The 17,405-nt window shown below is 42.2% G+C and overlaps 1 protein-coding gene and 1 long non-coding RNA gene across 2 annotated transcripts in view; one reads left to right on the plus strand and one right to left on the minus strand.

Moving 5' to 3' along the window:
- Positions 1 to 3,711: 3,711 nt before the first annotated feature.
- On the plus strand, positions 3,712 to 4,885 carry LOC128089849 (uncharacterized). The gene is made up of 3 exons (XR_008210703.1): positions 3,712 to 3,789; positions 4,169 to 4,282; positions 4,611 to 4,885. It is a non-coding gene; the product is annotated as an uncharacterized LOC128089849 (long non-coding RNA).
- A 4,660-nt stretch (positions 4,886 to 9,545) lies between these two features.
- LOC128089848 (ovostatin-like) overlaps positions 9,546 to 17,405 on the minus strand; it is a 34,691-nt gene continuing 26,831 nt past the window's right edge. The window contains 3 exon segments of the mRNA XM_052701651.1: positions 9,546 to 10,299; positions 13,526 to 13,631; positions 14,455 to 14,523. Coding sequence (XP_052557611.1) covers positions 10,238 to 10,299; positions 13,526 to 13,631; positions 14,455 to 14,523 — 237 coding nt within the window. The 3' untranslated portion in view covers positions 9,546 to 10,237.

A 17,405-nucleotide genomic window follows, 5' to 3' on the forward strand; every position in this document is an offset into this window, starting at 1 on the left:
CAAGCCCATTAATCATCACCCTATCTCTATGGAATTTTATTGAATCACCATTAAAAAATTGACATTTCTGTGCCCATGTCTACTAATGCCATAACTCACTTTATGTTCTTTTGGGATCAAAAAATCTTCAATTCAACATAGGACATCCAGTCCTGTCTGGAGGCCCTACATGCAGGAGGGCTGGCAATCCCATCACACAATTAATTGTGCAACCACCAACTCTTTTTCCTCAGGTGACTCAGGCAGCATGGTCTGGGTCACTTGAAGAGGCTTTTTCCTTTTCCTGGAAACTAGGAAATCTTCCACGTTCCATGTTCTCATTGGTACTTTTTTCAATAATTCTCACCCCTTCCTTTTGGGGGATATTTTTAAACTTTTGATTTTTCTCCAACTGCCTCCAGAGCTGAAGGAGGACATGGCTATCAATTTTTGAAAGTTGAACCAGTCCAGTTAAACCATTAAACGTCTGTTTTAGGGATACACATATGGATGCTGATAGAGAAGTCTGTTGGGTGGGTCTCCTGGTTTTAGTTAGGGAGGGACCTGTGCCCCTTCCAGTTTATAGATATTGTGCCTGGTCCGAAGGCACTCAATCTCCCCTAGATCAGTCACCAACTGTGTGACCTGCGGGATAATGGCCTCGAAGGCTACTAAAGTGTATACTATGGGCACTGATGTGCCAAACTGGTGGAGAGGAGCTTGTAATATGAGGTTCCTCGTCCCTGCAGAAAACTTAACCAGGTCTGGACTCTCAGAAATATCATCCTAACTGGCCTCCTTTATTCCCAATTCCACACATCACTTTTGTTTTACTACATAATTCTACACGCTACCATTATCCAATGAATTAGCAAATGGATTTCCTCATTATTTATCGCAGTTGCATACAGCCTTTGCCTGATGGCCAGATGTGCAGTAATGAATGCAGGTTTAGAAATCTTGGATCAATTAATAACCACATTTTCAGCCCCCATGTTCATAATCTCAAAAGCCAAGCTGGTATTCTCACCAATGGTTTTTGCCTAAATCGTTGTAACAGATCCACACATTCAGCAGCTGTATACAGGCACGCTGTTATATGTAATGTGGTGTGGACAGAGGGCCACTCCTAGAGTGAATGGTCTATCCTGGACTTCCTTCATTTTTTGAGTTATTACTGATCTTATTTCTAAAGGATCTGAAGTTCCTAGGTCCTCCAGTTGGATTTTAGTCTGCTTAGTTTCGTCTTATTCTTAGATTCAACTGGGATCCAAGGATCCTGCTGATCTAAGTCCTTTTCCCCTTCTAAAGATATGGTTCTTAATTATAATGCAGAAGCACTCCTTCCACCCTGCCAGTCATTCAGGTGCATTGCATGAACCTGAACTCCCCTGTGGGCTGGCTGTGCCTTCCCATCAGGTGCTCAATCACTCTTTCAAGCAATGACTTAGCATTTCTGCTACATCATGCAAAGACTTTTTGACCCAAATATTGCTGTGGAATGCAAGGACAGATGGAGAAGTCTCTACACATGAAGATAATGAAAACAAAAAGGAATGTCTTGATGTTGTCTGTCATATTTTAGGCCAATTCTACCTAGTGTGTGGATCCTAGCTTCCTATGATGTTGATAAGTGATAAGGACTCCACAGTTTTTCTTTGTATGTTTCTTCTGCTTTAACACAAGAACAGTCCTATAACATGCATCCCCATCCACAGCACCTAAAGACTATTACACTGTTGAGTCTATGGCTCACTTTGTTCTACAAGAACCAACCAACCTTGAGCTCAGGAAAACTAACTGGTACATAGGTGGGCCTGTGTGAACCTAATTAGGTTCAACACAGCAAAGTGCAAGGTTTTGCACTTGGGTAGAAGTAATCCCAGATCTGTATACAGACTGGGAGAAAAACTTGACAGTAGCCTGGTGAAGAAGAACCTGGGCATCCTGGTGGATAACAAGCTGAACATGTGCCAGCAATGTGCTCTTGCAGCTTGGAATGCAATAGTATCCTGGACTCCATCAGAAGAGGGGTGGCCAACAGGGACAGGGAGGTGATTGTCCCCCTCTGCTTTGCCCTCACGAGGCTCCATCTGGAGTACTGTGTCCAGCTCTGGAACCCCCAGTATGCGAAAGATGTGGAGCTATTGAAGAGGGTCCAGAGGAGGACTATGAAGATGATCAGAGGGCTGGAGCACCTCCCTACAAAGACATGCTGAGGGATCTGGGCTTGTTCAGCCTGGAGAAGAGAACACTGAGGAGACCTCATTGCAGCCTTTAAAAGGGGATTATAAAGAGGAAAGGCATCAACTTTTTGTAAGAGTGGAAAGGGATAGGATAGGGAATAGTTTTAAGCTCAGAAAGGGAAGTTTTAGATTGGATGTCAGGGGGAAGTTTTTTACAGGGAGAGTGATGAGGTGCTGGAACAGGTTGCCCAGAGAGTCTGCAGATGCTCCATCCCTGGAGGTTTTCAAGACCAGGTTGGATGGGACCCTGGGCAACCTGATCTAGCACCAGATCTGGAGGCCGGTTGCCTTGCCTGTGTTAGGGAGCTTGAAACTTGATGATTCCTGGGGTCCCTTCCAACCCAAGCCATTCTATGATTCTATGATTCTTATGTCATTAAGCTCATAACAATTTATCTGAAATTTGCTTGAAAGATTTTGGTTCTTTTTCAGACTTGAAAGACTGGCTACTTCTTTCAACAAGGCTAGCTGATCTGATAAGAGATCTCTCTTTTATTTGAACATGTTCTGTCTATATCTTTTGATCACAACAGTTGTGGCGTCTGTATCACCACAATTTAACCACTGCTTCAAATGCTGCATGTTCAAAACCAAGTCCTGGTGCTAACCATGTAAAGGTATTTCCTCAAACAACAACACTCCTTCCAAAGAGAGTTCACAAAATGTCTGAGGACACTGCACACCTGACAAGATCAAAGAGATTTTAAATAGTTAACATCTTCCATAATCAGATCCTATCCTAAGCCAGAACAAAATCCTAGTGATTGATTGAACCTTAAGCGTTGACCACAAAGAATTTAAATTATGCCATATCACATTAAATGGTTGCTTCTAATCAAAATATCTAAAGCTAATTTCTTAAAATTCAAGCAAAGTGGATTTCTGTACTTAATGGTAGCAGTGGATTTGACTTCATTGTGCTTGAAAACAAATGGCTACATATGTTTCCTTTACAGGTAGCAAATCTTTTGGCTATTCCACATCTGGTCTTTCAAATTTCTTACTTATTTCCCCTGCTAAATTAAAGCTGTAATATTATTCTATTTTTTTTTCCAAGAAACATTTGGAAAAAAATAGCTCAATGTTAGATAAGGTTTATAATATGAAAATAGGGTAAGAAACTAGGTCAGTAACAAACAGATGTTACAGGAGCACTTTACCTTGCCTGAAGGCATCATTGTTACCATCTCTTTTTTTTTTTTTTCAGGAGTGTTTCATCCTCCATCACATTGTTGAAGGCTACATTCCACCAGTTTAAAATATATTATTTTGATGCATAACAACTAACACAAAAAATGCAATTTGTAAGTTAAAGACCACCAGAAATGTTGATAAATTCCAATCACAGCATGCTTTATTCTGCAAAGATTCCTATAAGCCTTGCAATCTTCACTGTGTTGCCTAGAGTAATGGAAATGCTAAGTCACAGCTTGAAACAGTGATTGAGCACCTGGTAGGATGGCAGGGCCAATCTAGGGGGGCTCAGGCACAAGCAATATGTGACTGGAAGGGGTGAAACAGGATCTATCAATTTCTAGACTTCATTTAAGGGATGGCTGTGGAGGTAAGGGTATGTGGAGATCTCTGTGTACCTAGGATTTTTTAATATTTTTTATTTTATTTTATTTTATTTATTTTATTTTTTCAGTGTCTTTCTCCTACTTTTTTTTATGCATGCTGCTGTTGTGTTTGACATGTCCTTACTTGCTGCATCCTATGATTTTGCTGCTTTGCTGTTGTTGTACTTTACTTTGTGTTACACTTAGCAAAGGTGACAAAGAAATTTTAAAGTGTGTGTGCATGTATTTGTCTGACTAAAATAAGGATATTGAATTGTGCAGTTCTAATAACCTTAACCCAGTTCTGGTATACTTCTTTCTAATTTCATTTTAATTTCTCTTATTTAGTATTCAGTTTTCTTGATAATAGCTGTCTCTTAACAGCTCAGCTGTCCACTGTTTCTGGGGGAAGAAAATGCACCTGTGAGTGCATTTGGATATTCTTAGTACTGTCTGTTATAGCAGTCTTCAGCAATTTTGGAACCATTTTCACCAAAGGTAAATAAACTCAAGAAGGACATTTGCTTCTTTACTATCTTGTTCTAATTCTTCTAGTAATGCTAAGCCTTCAAAGAAAAAAACAGGACAATGAACTTAACTTCATACACTGGCTCTCAAGAGGCCCATGCTAAAAGCAAAAGCTGAGAAAACAGTTGTTGGTCACTCTCGTATCATGCTGATATGGCAGTTCAATGCACCTTGTTCATACCTACTCTACCTATATTCACTCTCAAATAAGAATTTTTCACTCTCTTATCTATCGGATTATAGTGTGAGAACAGGACTGAGATCACATTCTTCAGATTGTTTCTTCTTGGCCCAGCAGGGGAGCAGGAGAAAAGAGGAATGAAGACTCCAGAGCAAAATCATCAGATTATCTTGCAGGAATATCTGAAAGGAGAAGAGTGAGAAGTTTCCTAGAAGGCAGTTTCGGGGTCCTGTATCCAATGTGATGTTAGCTTTAAGGTTTCCTTGACCTTGAAAAGGTCAATCTTTAGGCGGTTGAGCTGAAAGGCTGAAAGAAGTTGTGTTTTGCTATCGAGTTGCAGGACTAACTGTTAATCTTTTGCTTCTCCATAAATTAAAAAAAAAAAAAAAGAAAGAAAGAAAGAAAGAAAAAAAAAAGAGGGGATCCAAAACATTTCTTAGTAACTCTGAATAAACAATTTAAAATTGAACATGTGAGAAAGATTAAAAATAAATAATTGTATATTTATGAACTTATTCCTCAAGAAATCCTTTTCTGATACTGTCCTTCTCACAGATATTGGTGCCACAGATAAGGCCATGCCATTTGTATAATGAATCAAGCATGTATGGGGTACACATACACACCACTGCCTTCCTAATTGCCCACCAAGTGGGTGGCAAATGAACTCAATAGGGAAATGATCAGAAAGCAAGGCTGAGTAGTTTCCTCAAAGCATTTTGACACATTATCATTTCTTGACAGATTTCCTGGAATATCTCTGGTCTTCTCTGATCAGTTAATTAATTGTTCATTATCCACACTTCATATTTGACAGAAAACCTAAGCAAGTAAAAACAGGATCTGGAAAAATAAGACAAATCATACAGAGTTGGTGTGCCATTGTTTAAGAGCTTAGCACTATTAACTTCTGACACTACAAGAATCACAGAGAATTTGATTCAAAAATGAGCAACAGAATGCCATGAGCTAAGGACTTGTTTTACTAATGACAGTAGTGGATAATAAATTGAGAGACCTCAGCAAGAGAATATTGCCATACTGAAGATCACATTCCTAGGGGAGATTCATATGTCCTTCTCTAGATTTTGTATCCTGATATCCGCACTGTGGGTGAGGCCCATTGTTTACATTAAACTTTTTTACGTGTCGCTTGTTCAGGTTCCAGAGTAAATGTGGTCATTGTAAGTGATCACATCAGCCTTTAGCTGATACTTCAGTACCAGCTCATCAACAGCAAAGTCCTGTAACAAAAATAAACTCTACGAAGAAGGCTTAAGCACAGGTAAAGCAAGCATGACAGAGCACTTTAGTCAGACATTCTCATGTGATTATACTTCTGTTAGCCATTTTTTTCTCATAAAAGTCCAATTTTCAGAACAGCTTTTAGTGCACCTTTAACAGTCATGCACAAATTCACAGGAGATCTGTAAAATGCAGAGCAGGCATGAGGGCACTGGCAGTGAATTCACTGTAGTGAATTTTGTACTTCCCATTTCTTGCAGTCATTTCTGACTCAGTCCATGGACCTGCACAACAGTTTCAGTGGTCACTTGTGTCTGTTTCTGCTCCTTGATAGCTTTTTAAACTGAGTCAAGCAACACGAAGCGTGTTAAACCAAGAGCACCTCTGGGGCCAATGGGCTTTATTTACTCATTCTTAGGGAAACTAACTACCTAGCCCATATATCTTGCCAGAACTAAAACAGTTCTGGTCTTCTGAGATCTATAATACTCTCTGACATTTTATGACACTATAGTATTATTGGACTATGAAAGAAGAAATGATACTCTAATGGGTGCTTTTGTTTTGCCTAGTAAAAAAAAAAATCTTCAGTGTAAGGTATGTGCCATGAAGCCTGTAGCTAAAACAAGTTATCCAGGTTCTAGAAATCTGGGAGGTCTTGGAACACATTTTAAGGAATATTGCTATTCTCTATGTGAGCAGGAGCCAAGGAGAACTTGGTCTACATGTAAAAATCTGAAGGAAGAATCTGAGCATATGATGTTTATTAGATGTGATTGCAAACAGCAATTAGTTGTTGGAACCACCAGCTAAAATCAGGATATAAATATTGCATTTTCAGTACTTAAAGGAAGAGTCTGCAGTGGGAAATATGTTCTTGATGTTTTAATACTTCAGGTTTGATCTAAAAAGCCAAGAATGATAAAAATGCTTTTTTTTTTTTTTTTTTTTTTTTTTTTTTTTTTGTCAGGATCTTGTTTATCCCCGGAAAACAATGTTTAACTGAGCACAGTAACATCTGTCCAGACTGAGGAGTATTTTTTTAAGTTCCATGTGGGATACTGAAGTCTTGGCCTAGTTGGCCTCAAATCCCCAAGAAAGATGCATGTTCTATATACACACCTACTCAACCCACTCACTCTTTCAACCCCATTGCTGTAAGTACTGGTTTTTCTTGTTTCATTATGGTCTAATGCTAGTGTAGCAAGTTAGATTATAGCTCACTTTCTACAGTTTGGGGTGTATCAGGAAAGTAACTCACAGCCTCACTTGCCTACCTCTTTCTTCCAGTGAATGTTTATTTTTGTAAGTTTAGAAATCTGCACCCTGCTCAAAGCAATTTCATCTCTCATAAAATAAAACGTCCCTGTAACATGAAAAGTCCCCCATAACATAAAAACTCCGTGAAACTTAATGAAATGTCTTTTTATAAGCTTGGTATCATGCAGATCCTGGATGGTAATCCCTTTGCAATTCTGAAAATCACACTTGGTATACATTCTGTGAGTAGTTGGATACCCTGCTGTCTGCAGAGAATCAAACATCTGATATCTTCAGGACTTAACACAGAAGCACAAATCCCACTGATTCTTAAGTTATTTAGACCCTTTTGGGAAAAATAAAACCAAACCACCAACAATAAAATCAACAATGGACAGAAAACAAGAAAAAAAAAAACACTTTAAAAAAAAAAAAACAACATTCAAACTCCTGGTTTGGGAAGGGAATTGGGAATTGAGAATTCTATGTTGACATGGAGAGTCACTTTCATTGAAAAAAACACAAGGCTCTATTTCCACATGCATCATTAGCAAATTGCCCAATGAAATGAACACCTTTTCCAGTTCCTTTCAGTCTACATACAAGCCCTTAACAGTTCTCATCTGCACTTATTATTTACACTCTCTCATGACAGGCCCTTTTTCCTCTCCCCCTTCTCTTTTGTTCATTTTAATCTTCTTTAATGTACATTATAAATCACAAACCACTATATCTTCTGAAATCAATTTGTTAAGTGTGAAAATATTGGACAAAATCCAAATGATACGCAGAGTACTGGGGACACCTTGTGGTGAGTTATAATCAGACTTGTTTGAGGAACATTAATGTCCTCCATGTACAGATGTTTTCTGACTCATTTACTTTATAGTTTTAAACCTGACACTATTTCAGACTGGGACATACTTAAGCTCTCTAGGACAAAGTCTGGAAAGGACCTTAATCAGTAATGGAATATTTACTGAAATCCCTCTGCTTCAGGACTATGCCTGTTTAGGAGCTGGTCATACCTACTGAGACTGCATCAGGTAGTCTTAACCTGAAGCAACAAATATGTGCTGCAGGGACCAGCATTGAGCCTGGTTGTAGTGGATGGTCAGCCTGTGGTAAGGACAGCCTGTCAACTGCTACCCTACAGAATACTATAAATAACCAGGTGTTGGACTGGATCTCATTGGCTTCTCGCCTGTTTCATAATAACCACCCATGAGCGCTGAGGTGATTTTATTTCAGACTCCAATGTTCCTCTCTGACCTGAGAAACCCACTACTCCCTGCAAGAGGCAGGGATGCACCAGAGGCAGCAGGGTGACACTGCCCCAGTGGAGCCCTGAGCTCAGTGGCCTCTGCACACCTTTCAGTCTAATCTCAGTGAGTTTGGGTTGCTGTGGAGCTGCTGTTTCTGAATAAAACCAGCCATATTCATACATCCTGAGCCCTCCTACTGCCTAGTACACAGTTGCTCTCCACCCTCATCTCTTGCCCAGCCAGGGCTCTCTGTCCTTCTTTCCACTATGCCAGAACACTGGTAGTTCACATTCCTATCCATCCCGTGACTCTGGTCTGGTTCAGCCCAAGAGCATTTTGCTCTTGCAGAAGCTACCCTGGTGCTACGTGTAACAAAAACAGGAAGAAGTAAGCCAATATGGGAAGGCAGGGAGGATCATATCAGTTCATATACCAGGGCAGGATGATTGAGGCTTACCAGCTCTTTTGAACACAGCCTCAGTCAATCTTGGCTGTAGCAGCTCTGAGATGTGGAGGAACTCTGGCATGGCTCTGTGACTGAGGCCTGGGACCTGGCCACAAAGCCTTCACTGAAATCTGTGCCTTTCATTACTTGCTCTTCTACTTAAGCATGATGCAGAGATGCTAACCCTAAAACCATACTTTCATGTCAAAGGTGCAGAGGCAACACTTTGGCAGGGCCAGGGAAAAGTGACAGGCTGCTCAACAGCCAGGGGAAACAGGAGCTATACTACAGAGATGAGAGGCTGAGTGGCAGCACCTGCTGCATTTTGTGGTAGTTATCAGTGGTTATCAGTTACAGCTGGCAGGAGGCGAAATTCAGGACAGAAATGGTTCTCTCTTCTTTCTCCCCCAGCCAGCCATCATAAAGCCAACTGTCATTGAAATGTAGGTTCTGTGACACTGAAAGAAAGTCAATGCCCAGTATAAAAGGTAGTTTTATTGAAAAAGTATATATGGTTTATGGTATAGATCTAGAGAGATTTGCTATGAAAGGAAACAGAAAGTAAGATACTAGTACAAACAACATCACAGCATCCCACCGTGCTTAGAAAGGTGAAATAACCCTTCCTGGGACTTAATGACAGAAGAATATAGGGTGCTTGATCACTTGTTCAACTTTCTCCTACAGGGGAAAATTCAAAAGAAAATAAACACAATATGGAAGGAAAAAAAAAAAAAAAAAAAAAAAAAGGAAAAAAAAAAAGAAAAAGAAAAAAAAGCATGTATAGAATATAAAATATATAAAATATGCTTTCAGGATGCTGAATAGATAGCCCATTCCATGCAAAACACACAAAAAATGGATGAAGAACTATCAGCAAGCTGTGTCTACATACCCAGATAATTGCTCAACAGATAATGGCCAGCATAACTGCTGAACTGAGCAGCATGCAGGCCTGGAGCTCCCCCTACAGTGTGACAACATTGTACATCTGACTGGTCAACGCACACCTCTGAGATTCACGTCACATCAAACGTCCTCCTCAGAATACAATTTGACTGGCTAGGATTCCATTCCTTAAGTTCGTGTGAAATGTGCCCATTAAACACACAGGCTTTGAGAGATGCTGTAGGTAATGTTTAATAAGAGTTGATGTTTTTGAGGAATCTCTGCAGGAATTTTCCACTGTTTCCATTTTTCTGCACTTTGGCTTTCACCCTGTAGGGGGGCTGATTTCCTCCTATGAACAGCAAAGTGGTCCACAAATGTAGTCCACAGAGCACGTGACATAGGACAGGATCTGTCCACTGTGACTGCTTCTTGGAAAGCCTGGTGAAGGCTCCTTTCCTGCAAGAAGAGCCCTCACTCTACTCATCCTTCCAATTCCTCCGTTCATGCTACTTTATATTTCACCTTCTTATCTTTCTTTTTACTAACTGTTCTCTCCACTTTCCTTCCCCAGTGCTTCCCCTTCGTTGCTGCTTGTTTTTGTTTTTCCTGAGTTTCACTTACCTTACTTTCACTTATCATTAGCCCATTTCTGCAGCTACGTCTCTGCAAAGTGATGTGTATTGAGCAACAGCATATTCTTCTGGAAAAAGCAAAGGCTTCGTGTGAGTCAGCTTCACAGCAGAAATTCGCACCAAGGTAGCCTTTACAGAAAGGTACACATAGCGAAAAAAGCCGTTGCGAAGAGACGTCCCTGACCTTCGGCAGCACTGACGCGGTGCGGCGGAGCCAGGGGTGACAGCGGCCGAACCTCCTGCGTGTACAAAACCTGCCGCTAGGGGGCGGGAGAGAGCGGCTCGAGCAGGGATGGAGAGAAGCAGGCGTGCAAGAGACAGAAGTTCGTTAGGCGGTTATCGCCCGCAAAGGGCAGGGTCGTCATATTGTGCAGGATTGTGTGCAGGATTGTCACCCTCCGCGGACACAGGCTGTCATGGTATCCACGCGAAGGGGAGCAAGGATGTCTGCCCCTGCCAGAAAGGATACTGAAACCCTGACTGAGTTCGGAAGCAGCTGCTCAGCTGTCCAAACCTCTGTGTTTGGATGGATGTTGTCTGAATGAGCCTTTCCCTGGCAGAACAGCTGCGTGAGGTGTGAGCAGGTAGAAGATCTGCTCTGACTTGTGATGAGGCTACAGGATGAAATATACAGATTAAAAAGTGTCATGCGGGACAAACCACAATTCACCCACGTACTGACAGGTTATTTCAAGGGAAAGAACACAGAACACAAGGCTATCTGTATCACATCAGGTCAAGGAAAAAATTGCAAGGCTGGAGGCAAGAACACAAAGGAAAAAAGCAGGTGGAAGCAAGTTCGTGCTTGAAGCCAAGTACAAAAGCCCTCCTGGCCTTCTCCACCTTCATCCCTCCCTCTCCTACCCCTCTCCTCCCCCCTCTCCCCCCCCCTCCCCCAGGTGCCTCTGTACAGCAGGTATGAGGCCCTGGATGTGGAAGGCCCATCTGTGGGTGATAACAATCCACTCAGTCTAGACAAACTAATGAAACCAAACCACAAAAAGCCTTCTCCCAACATTAAGGCTACACCATTGAAAAACAAGAGATGGATATTAGCTGCAGGTGATTCTTCTCTACAGTGAACTGAATGTCCAGTATGCTGAGCAGATCCCCTTCTTAGAAAAGTCTGCTGTCTTCCTGGGTGGGAAATGTCATCAGAAAACTATCTAGCATGGTACAGCCATCAGACCGCAGCCCCTTACTGCTTTTCCATACTGGGAGATATGAAGCAGCTACATGTGCATCAAGAGCTATCAAAACGGACTTCGAGACCTTGGGATGACAGCTAAAGGAATTGAATGCACAGATCATCTTTTCTTCTCTGTCTCCTGTATTGAGTAAGGACATGTGAATACATCAAACGACCTCATCTTTAAACACCTGGCTCTGTCAGTGGTGCCATTGCCAGAATTTTGGCTTTTTGACAGTCAGATGGCTTATATGGCACCAGGTTTGTGGGCACCAGGTAGGGTTTGCCTTTCTCAAAGAAGGAGAAAGGTTCCTGGGGAAAGGCTTAGTGGGGGTCATTGGGAGGGGTTTAAACTAGGTCTGAAGGGGAATGGGGGGAATAGTAAGCCTTTCCATGATGCAGTATAGGAGAGCATAGCTAGATTAGAGGGACAGGGTGCTGGCAGGTGTGGGAATCAAATGTTTTTTCTGCATTAGAATTGGATAATATTTTTTTATTTCACAATCTCTGCTCATAGTTCTTTTTGGGTGTCTTTCTACTTTACTTGGGGAGGGCTCTGATAGTTTGCATCACTTATCCTCTAGATGAACCTTCCCCAGGAATGCACTCTCTGTATATAGGTGTATATATGTATATTTTGTCATACACACTGCAAGAATATCCTGCACGAGATTGATTAAACCAGAGAACAAGTCATGGCATGATGGAGGAAGTGCCTGAAGAGACATCGGAAGGCCTGGCATCATTCTCCCTCCCCCCCTCCACTCCCCCTCTGGTGCCCTTTGTTTAACGAAGACTTTAAAGAAAATCACCGTATCAACATGACAAGAAGAGCACTGAGACGTCTTGGAAAAAACAGGAGGACAGGACTGACACCAGATAACAAATAAATTAACAAGTAATTAACAAATGTAAACCTTCTGATATGACTGTGAACCTGGAGTACCCAGCCAGTGGGGAAACAGGGGAGGAGGGGGAGGCAAGGGGGAGAAAACAGGGTATAAAGGCTGTCATGTTGTGTCCATAGGCATGCTCCTGCTTGCGGGACGCCCACAATAAATCACGAATAAATTCTGCTTTTATCAGAGATACCGTCCTGACAAAAATTACTTGGACATTTCCAACACAGGGACCTTGAAGAACCCTCTGCCTTGAGAGGTGTTGGAAACATTGCATCACATACAAAATCCTTTGATGACAAGGCAGTAGCTGTTGTGGCAATAGGAAAAGGCAATGGGAAAAATCAAGGGAAGTATTTAAAAGGGATTAAGGAGTTATGCCTTAAGGAAGTGACAAGACCAGCTGCCCAGCAGAAGTGCCTCTACACCAATACATGCAGCTTGGGAAATAAACAGGAGCTGGAAGCTATTGTACTACTAGAACATCATGATATAGTTGTCATCACTGTTCAGTCTGGAAAAGGCTCTGAGGTGACCTGATAGTGATCTTTCAGTGACTCAAGGAGAGCTACAGGAAAGAAGGGGACAGACTCTTAAGCAGGGACTGTGGTGATAGAACAAGGGGAAATGGCTTCAAGCTTAAAGATGGTAGATATAGGTTGGATATAAGGAAAAAGTCCTTCAGAATGAGTGTGGTGAGACACTGGAACACGTTGCCTAGAGATGTGGTTGATGCCCTGTTCCTGGAAACCTTATAGGTGAGGCTGGATCAAGCCCTGGACAACCTCATTAGTTGTGCATATCCCTGTTCATTGCAGGAGAGCTGGACTAGATGACCTTTAACAGTCCCTTCCAACTGTAAGGATTCTATGATTCTATTACCCTGGAGATCACTTCTTGTTTATTTCCTTGGAGGTGGATACACATTTCCTTACACATATTTAAGCTGAAGATTCTTGAAATCTCCTTAGTACTGACAAACACATTTTCATAGCTTTCCAGTCATGCCCACTTTCATCTTAAACATATAACCAAGCTCGCTGAAATGAGATGGGTCTCTTCCCTGGCACCAGTTCCAATTCCTAACATAGTTCAGAGGAATGTTAGTTCCATGAGAATTGGCTCTTTGTCTCTCTGAAGTTATGTACAGTTTCTGCTCTCCCTGTCCCTTCCCCACACTTCATTCTGGTTAAAACAAAGACCTACCTGTAACATAGTAATCATAGATCTGCACAGGAGCTGGCTTGGGATGAGTCACTACAAAGTCCTGTTCAACTGAGAAAATGACTTCCTTTCTCCTCTTTTGCAAGATCTGGTAATGGAAGGATGAGGATCACATAAGACGTTTTGTTCATCTAACACAATCTGGAGTTGATCAATTATATATACAATATATATATATAATATATAATCAATATAATATACAAGATCATATATATCCAATCCCATCTGGTACCCACTGATACAGATGTGGGAAATCCATTATCTGCCTGCCAAGTCAAAATCAAAAATATTTTTGAAGAGTCCAAAGAGAGACTGAAGAGAAGAGCTGTAGGTTTCCAATCATGCTTGTATTATCTTTGTAAGATAAACAAATCCTATTGGCTTGAGGCAAGAGAGAGAAAAGAAGTCTCAAAAGACTGGTATTAATTCTCCAAGCAATTGTATTTCTATATGTGCATTCTGGTCCAGAATTAGATTAAAAACTAGAGTTGGGAATGAATTGAAGTAAGAGAAGGAATTTTTTTTTTTTTCTAGATCTCTTAGTAGTGTTCCATGTCCTGTTAGAAGAACTGGGATTTAACAGAACATTGCCTAGGGAACATACACATAAAAGAACCTCCTTTTTGCTTTTTATTCACCATTTACAGAAAGGAGAAAGATTTTTGATTAGTTTATTAATACTTTTTAAATTAATTTTTTATAGTTGCTAATAGGTATCAGTTTGAAGCTTTGTGGGATGTGTGGGATGTTACACAGTTTGGGGAATAAGCAGCTTAGTGAGTAGAGGGCAAAGCTGATGGGGAGGGGAATATATCTGGGCACTTAAGAGAATGTAACCTCTCTGTAGGTGCATCTATAACATGCTGATTTTATTATTTGTTTAAATCAAATATCCAGTGTTTGGTACTTACATTTTCCAGGTAAAGGAGAACATGGTTTTTCTTGTATTCTACTTGCATCACTGTATGGGTATCGATGAGCTTTAAAACAAGGACGTGGAGATAAATCCATGTAGTCATAGAATTATAGAATGGAAGTGAACTTTAAGATCATCTAGTTCCACTCCCCTTGCTATAGTCAGAGACACCTCCTTCTAGACCATGTTGCTCAAAGCCCCATCCAGCCTGGCTTTGAACTCCTCCAGGGAGTGGGAACCCACAGCCTCTCGGGGAGACCAGTTCCAATGTTTCACCACTTGCACAGTAAAGAGTTTCTTCCTAATATCTAGTCTAAATCTACTCTCTTCCTGTTTAAATCCATTTCCCCTTCCCAATGTCCTGTTGCTACATTCCCTTATAAAAAGCCCCTCTGCAACTTTCCTGTGTGCCCCCTTCAGGTACTGGGAGGCTGCTATAAGGTCCCCCTGAAGACTTCTTTTCTCCAGACTGAAGAGGCCAAACTATCTCAGCCTGTCATTGCAGGGGAGGTGCTCAAGCCCTCTGACCATCTTCATGGCCCTCCTCTGAACCCACTCTAACAACCTGATGTCCTTCTTGTGTTGTGGACGCCAGAACTGGTTGCAGTACTACAGGTGGGGTCTCAGGAGAGCAGAGGGACAGAATCTCCTCCCTTGACTTGCTGGTCACACTTCTCTTGCTGCAACCCAGGATACAGTTGGCCTTCTGGGCTGCAAGCACACATTGCCAGCTCATGTTGAGTCTTTCACCAACTGACACTCTCAAATTCTTCTCCTCAGGGCTGCTCTCAAGCCACTCTCTGCTCAGCTTGTATTTGAGCTTGGGATTGACCCAACCCAAACGTAGGACCTTGCACTTGGATTTGTTGAACTTCACGAGACTGGCATGGGCTACCTCTCAAGCCTATACAGGTCCCTCTGAATGGCATCTTTTCCCTCTAGTACGTCAGCAGCACCTCTCAGGTTGGTGTCATCTGCAAACTTGCTGATATAAACCGTAAACTAAAATTAAATGTTACCTCAGAACCTGCCACCTTGTGATTTTGCGTTCTGTTCCTAGCCAAATATCAAGGGCTGGTACCTGTTTTTTTTAGAGTCTTAATTTTGCTGAATAGGTAGAGGATGCTGAGCAAAAACTGGCACTTGACTTAGTGGGGGCTTATATGCTGGGAAACACAGCGGTTTACTAGAGGGATATGCCTGCCTCCACTGTCATATAGGTTTCAAAATCAGTCTGCTATATTTCTGACCCTTTCCCTTCTCAAACAGTGCTGGTTCTGAGTTCTCAGCTGGTAAGGCTTCAGCTGAAACCCTTCCTAATTTTTGTTACAGGAAAGTCAGTGTTATGTGCTCTCAGCTCCCTTCACCCAGTATTGGGGATGATGCAGCCATACAAACACAGGGTTTTGTAGAATCATAGAAATAATTTACGGTGAAAAAGATCTTTAAGATCACCCAGTCCAACCATCATGTAACACTACAAGTCTATCACTGAACTATGCATGTCACTAAGTGCTACATAGAATCATAGAATCATGGTTGGAAGGGACTTCCAGGATCATCAAGCTCCAAACCCCCTGACACAGGCAGGGCCACCAACCTACAGATCTAATACTACACCAGGCAGCCCCATTCAATCTGGCTTTGAACACCTCCAGGGATGGCAACTCCAACACCTCCTTAGGTGGCCTGTTCCAATGCCTAACCACCCTCTCCATGAAGAAATTCTTCCTGTTGCCTCATGTCCTAATCACTTGTCACCTGATAAGAGACCAGCAGCCTCCTTGCCACATCCTCCTTGTCACAGCCTCTTTTCAGGTCGTTGCAGAGAGCAAGATCTCCCCCCAGCCTCCTTTTCTCCCAACTAAAGAGACTCAGCTCTCTCAGCCAATCCTCATAACTCTTGTTTTCTAGTCCCTTCACTAGATTCATTGCTTGTCCTTGCACAAGCTTGAGCAACTCAAAACGGTGGATGGGATGAATACCATGATTGGAACACTCCACCTGAAGGCTACAGGCTTTTCAGAAGGGATAGACAGGGTAGGAAGGGAGGGGAAGTTGCCCTCTATGTTTGGAATCGGATAGATTGTAAAGAGCTGTGTCTGAGCAACAGCCATGACTTAGGTTGAGAGCTTATAGGTGAAAATCAGGGATCGGCCCAATAAAGGGCATCTAGTGTTTGGAATCTGCTACAGGCCACCTGATCAGTGGGTGCCTGTTGATGAGGTCTTCTTGCTTCAACTGCAGGAGGTTGTTGTGCTCATGGGCTCTTGTCCTGATGGGGGATTTCAACCACCCGGATATCTGCTGGGATAGTGGCATGGTGGTGGCAGACAATCCAGGAAATTCCTGGAGTCTGCTGGGGATAAATTCCTGGTCCAGGTATTAGATGGACTGACCCGAGGTGAAGCCTTACTGGACCTGGTGCTCACCAATGTGGGGAGAGCATTAGAGAGGTTAACATTGGAGGCAGCCTGGGTTGTAGTGACCATGCCCTGCTGGAGTTTGTGATCTGGAGGAATGCAGGCCTCGCAAAAAGTAGAGTCAGGACCCTGAACTTCAGGAGAGCAAAATTCCAACTGCTCAAGGAACTGCTGAGTGGGATCTTCTGGGAAACTGTCCTTAAGGGCATGGGTACAGAACAGAGCTGCCAGCTCTTTAAGGACACTTTTCTGAGAGCAAAACAGCTCTGCATACCCCAGCAGAAGAAACCGAGCAGAGGAGGCAGATGACTGGCATGGCTGAGCAAGGATCTGTAGCTTAAACTGAGGGAAAAGAGGGAAATGTACAGGAAGTGGAAGCAGGATTGATAGCCTGGGAAGAATACAAGGACATTGTCCGCATATGTTGAAATAAGATCAGGAAAGCCAAGGCACAGATAGAGCTGAACTTGGCAAGGGATGTGAAGGGCTTTCCTAAAACACACAACTCAAGAGTGTGAACTCC

The sequence above is a fragment of the Tympanuchus pallidicinctus genome, unplaced genomic scaffold (genome assembly GCF_026119805.1).
Source record: "Tympanuchus pallidicinctus isolate F22 unplaced genomic scaffold, pur_lepc_1.0 scaffold40, whole genome shotgun sequence".
NCBI classification, from domain to species: Eukaryota; Metazoa; Chordata; class Aves; order Galliformes; family Phasianidae; genus Tympanuchus; species Tympanuchus pallidicinctus.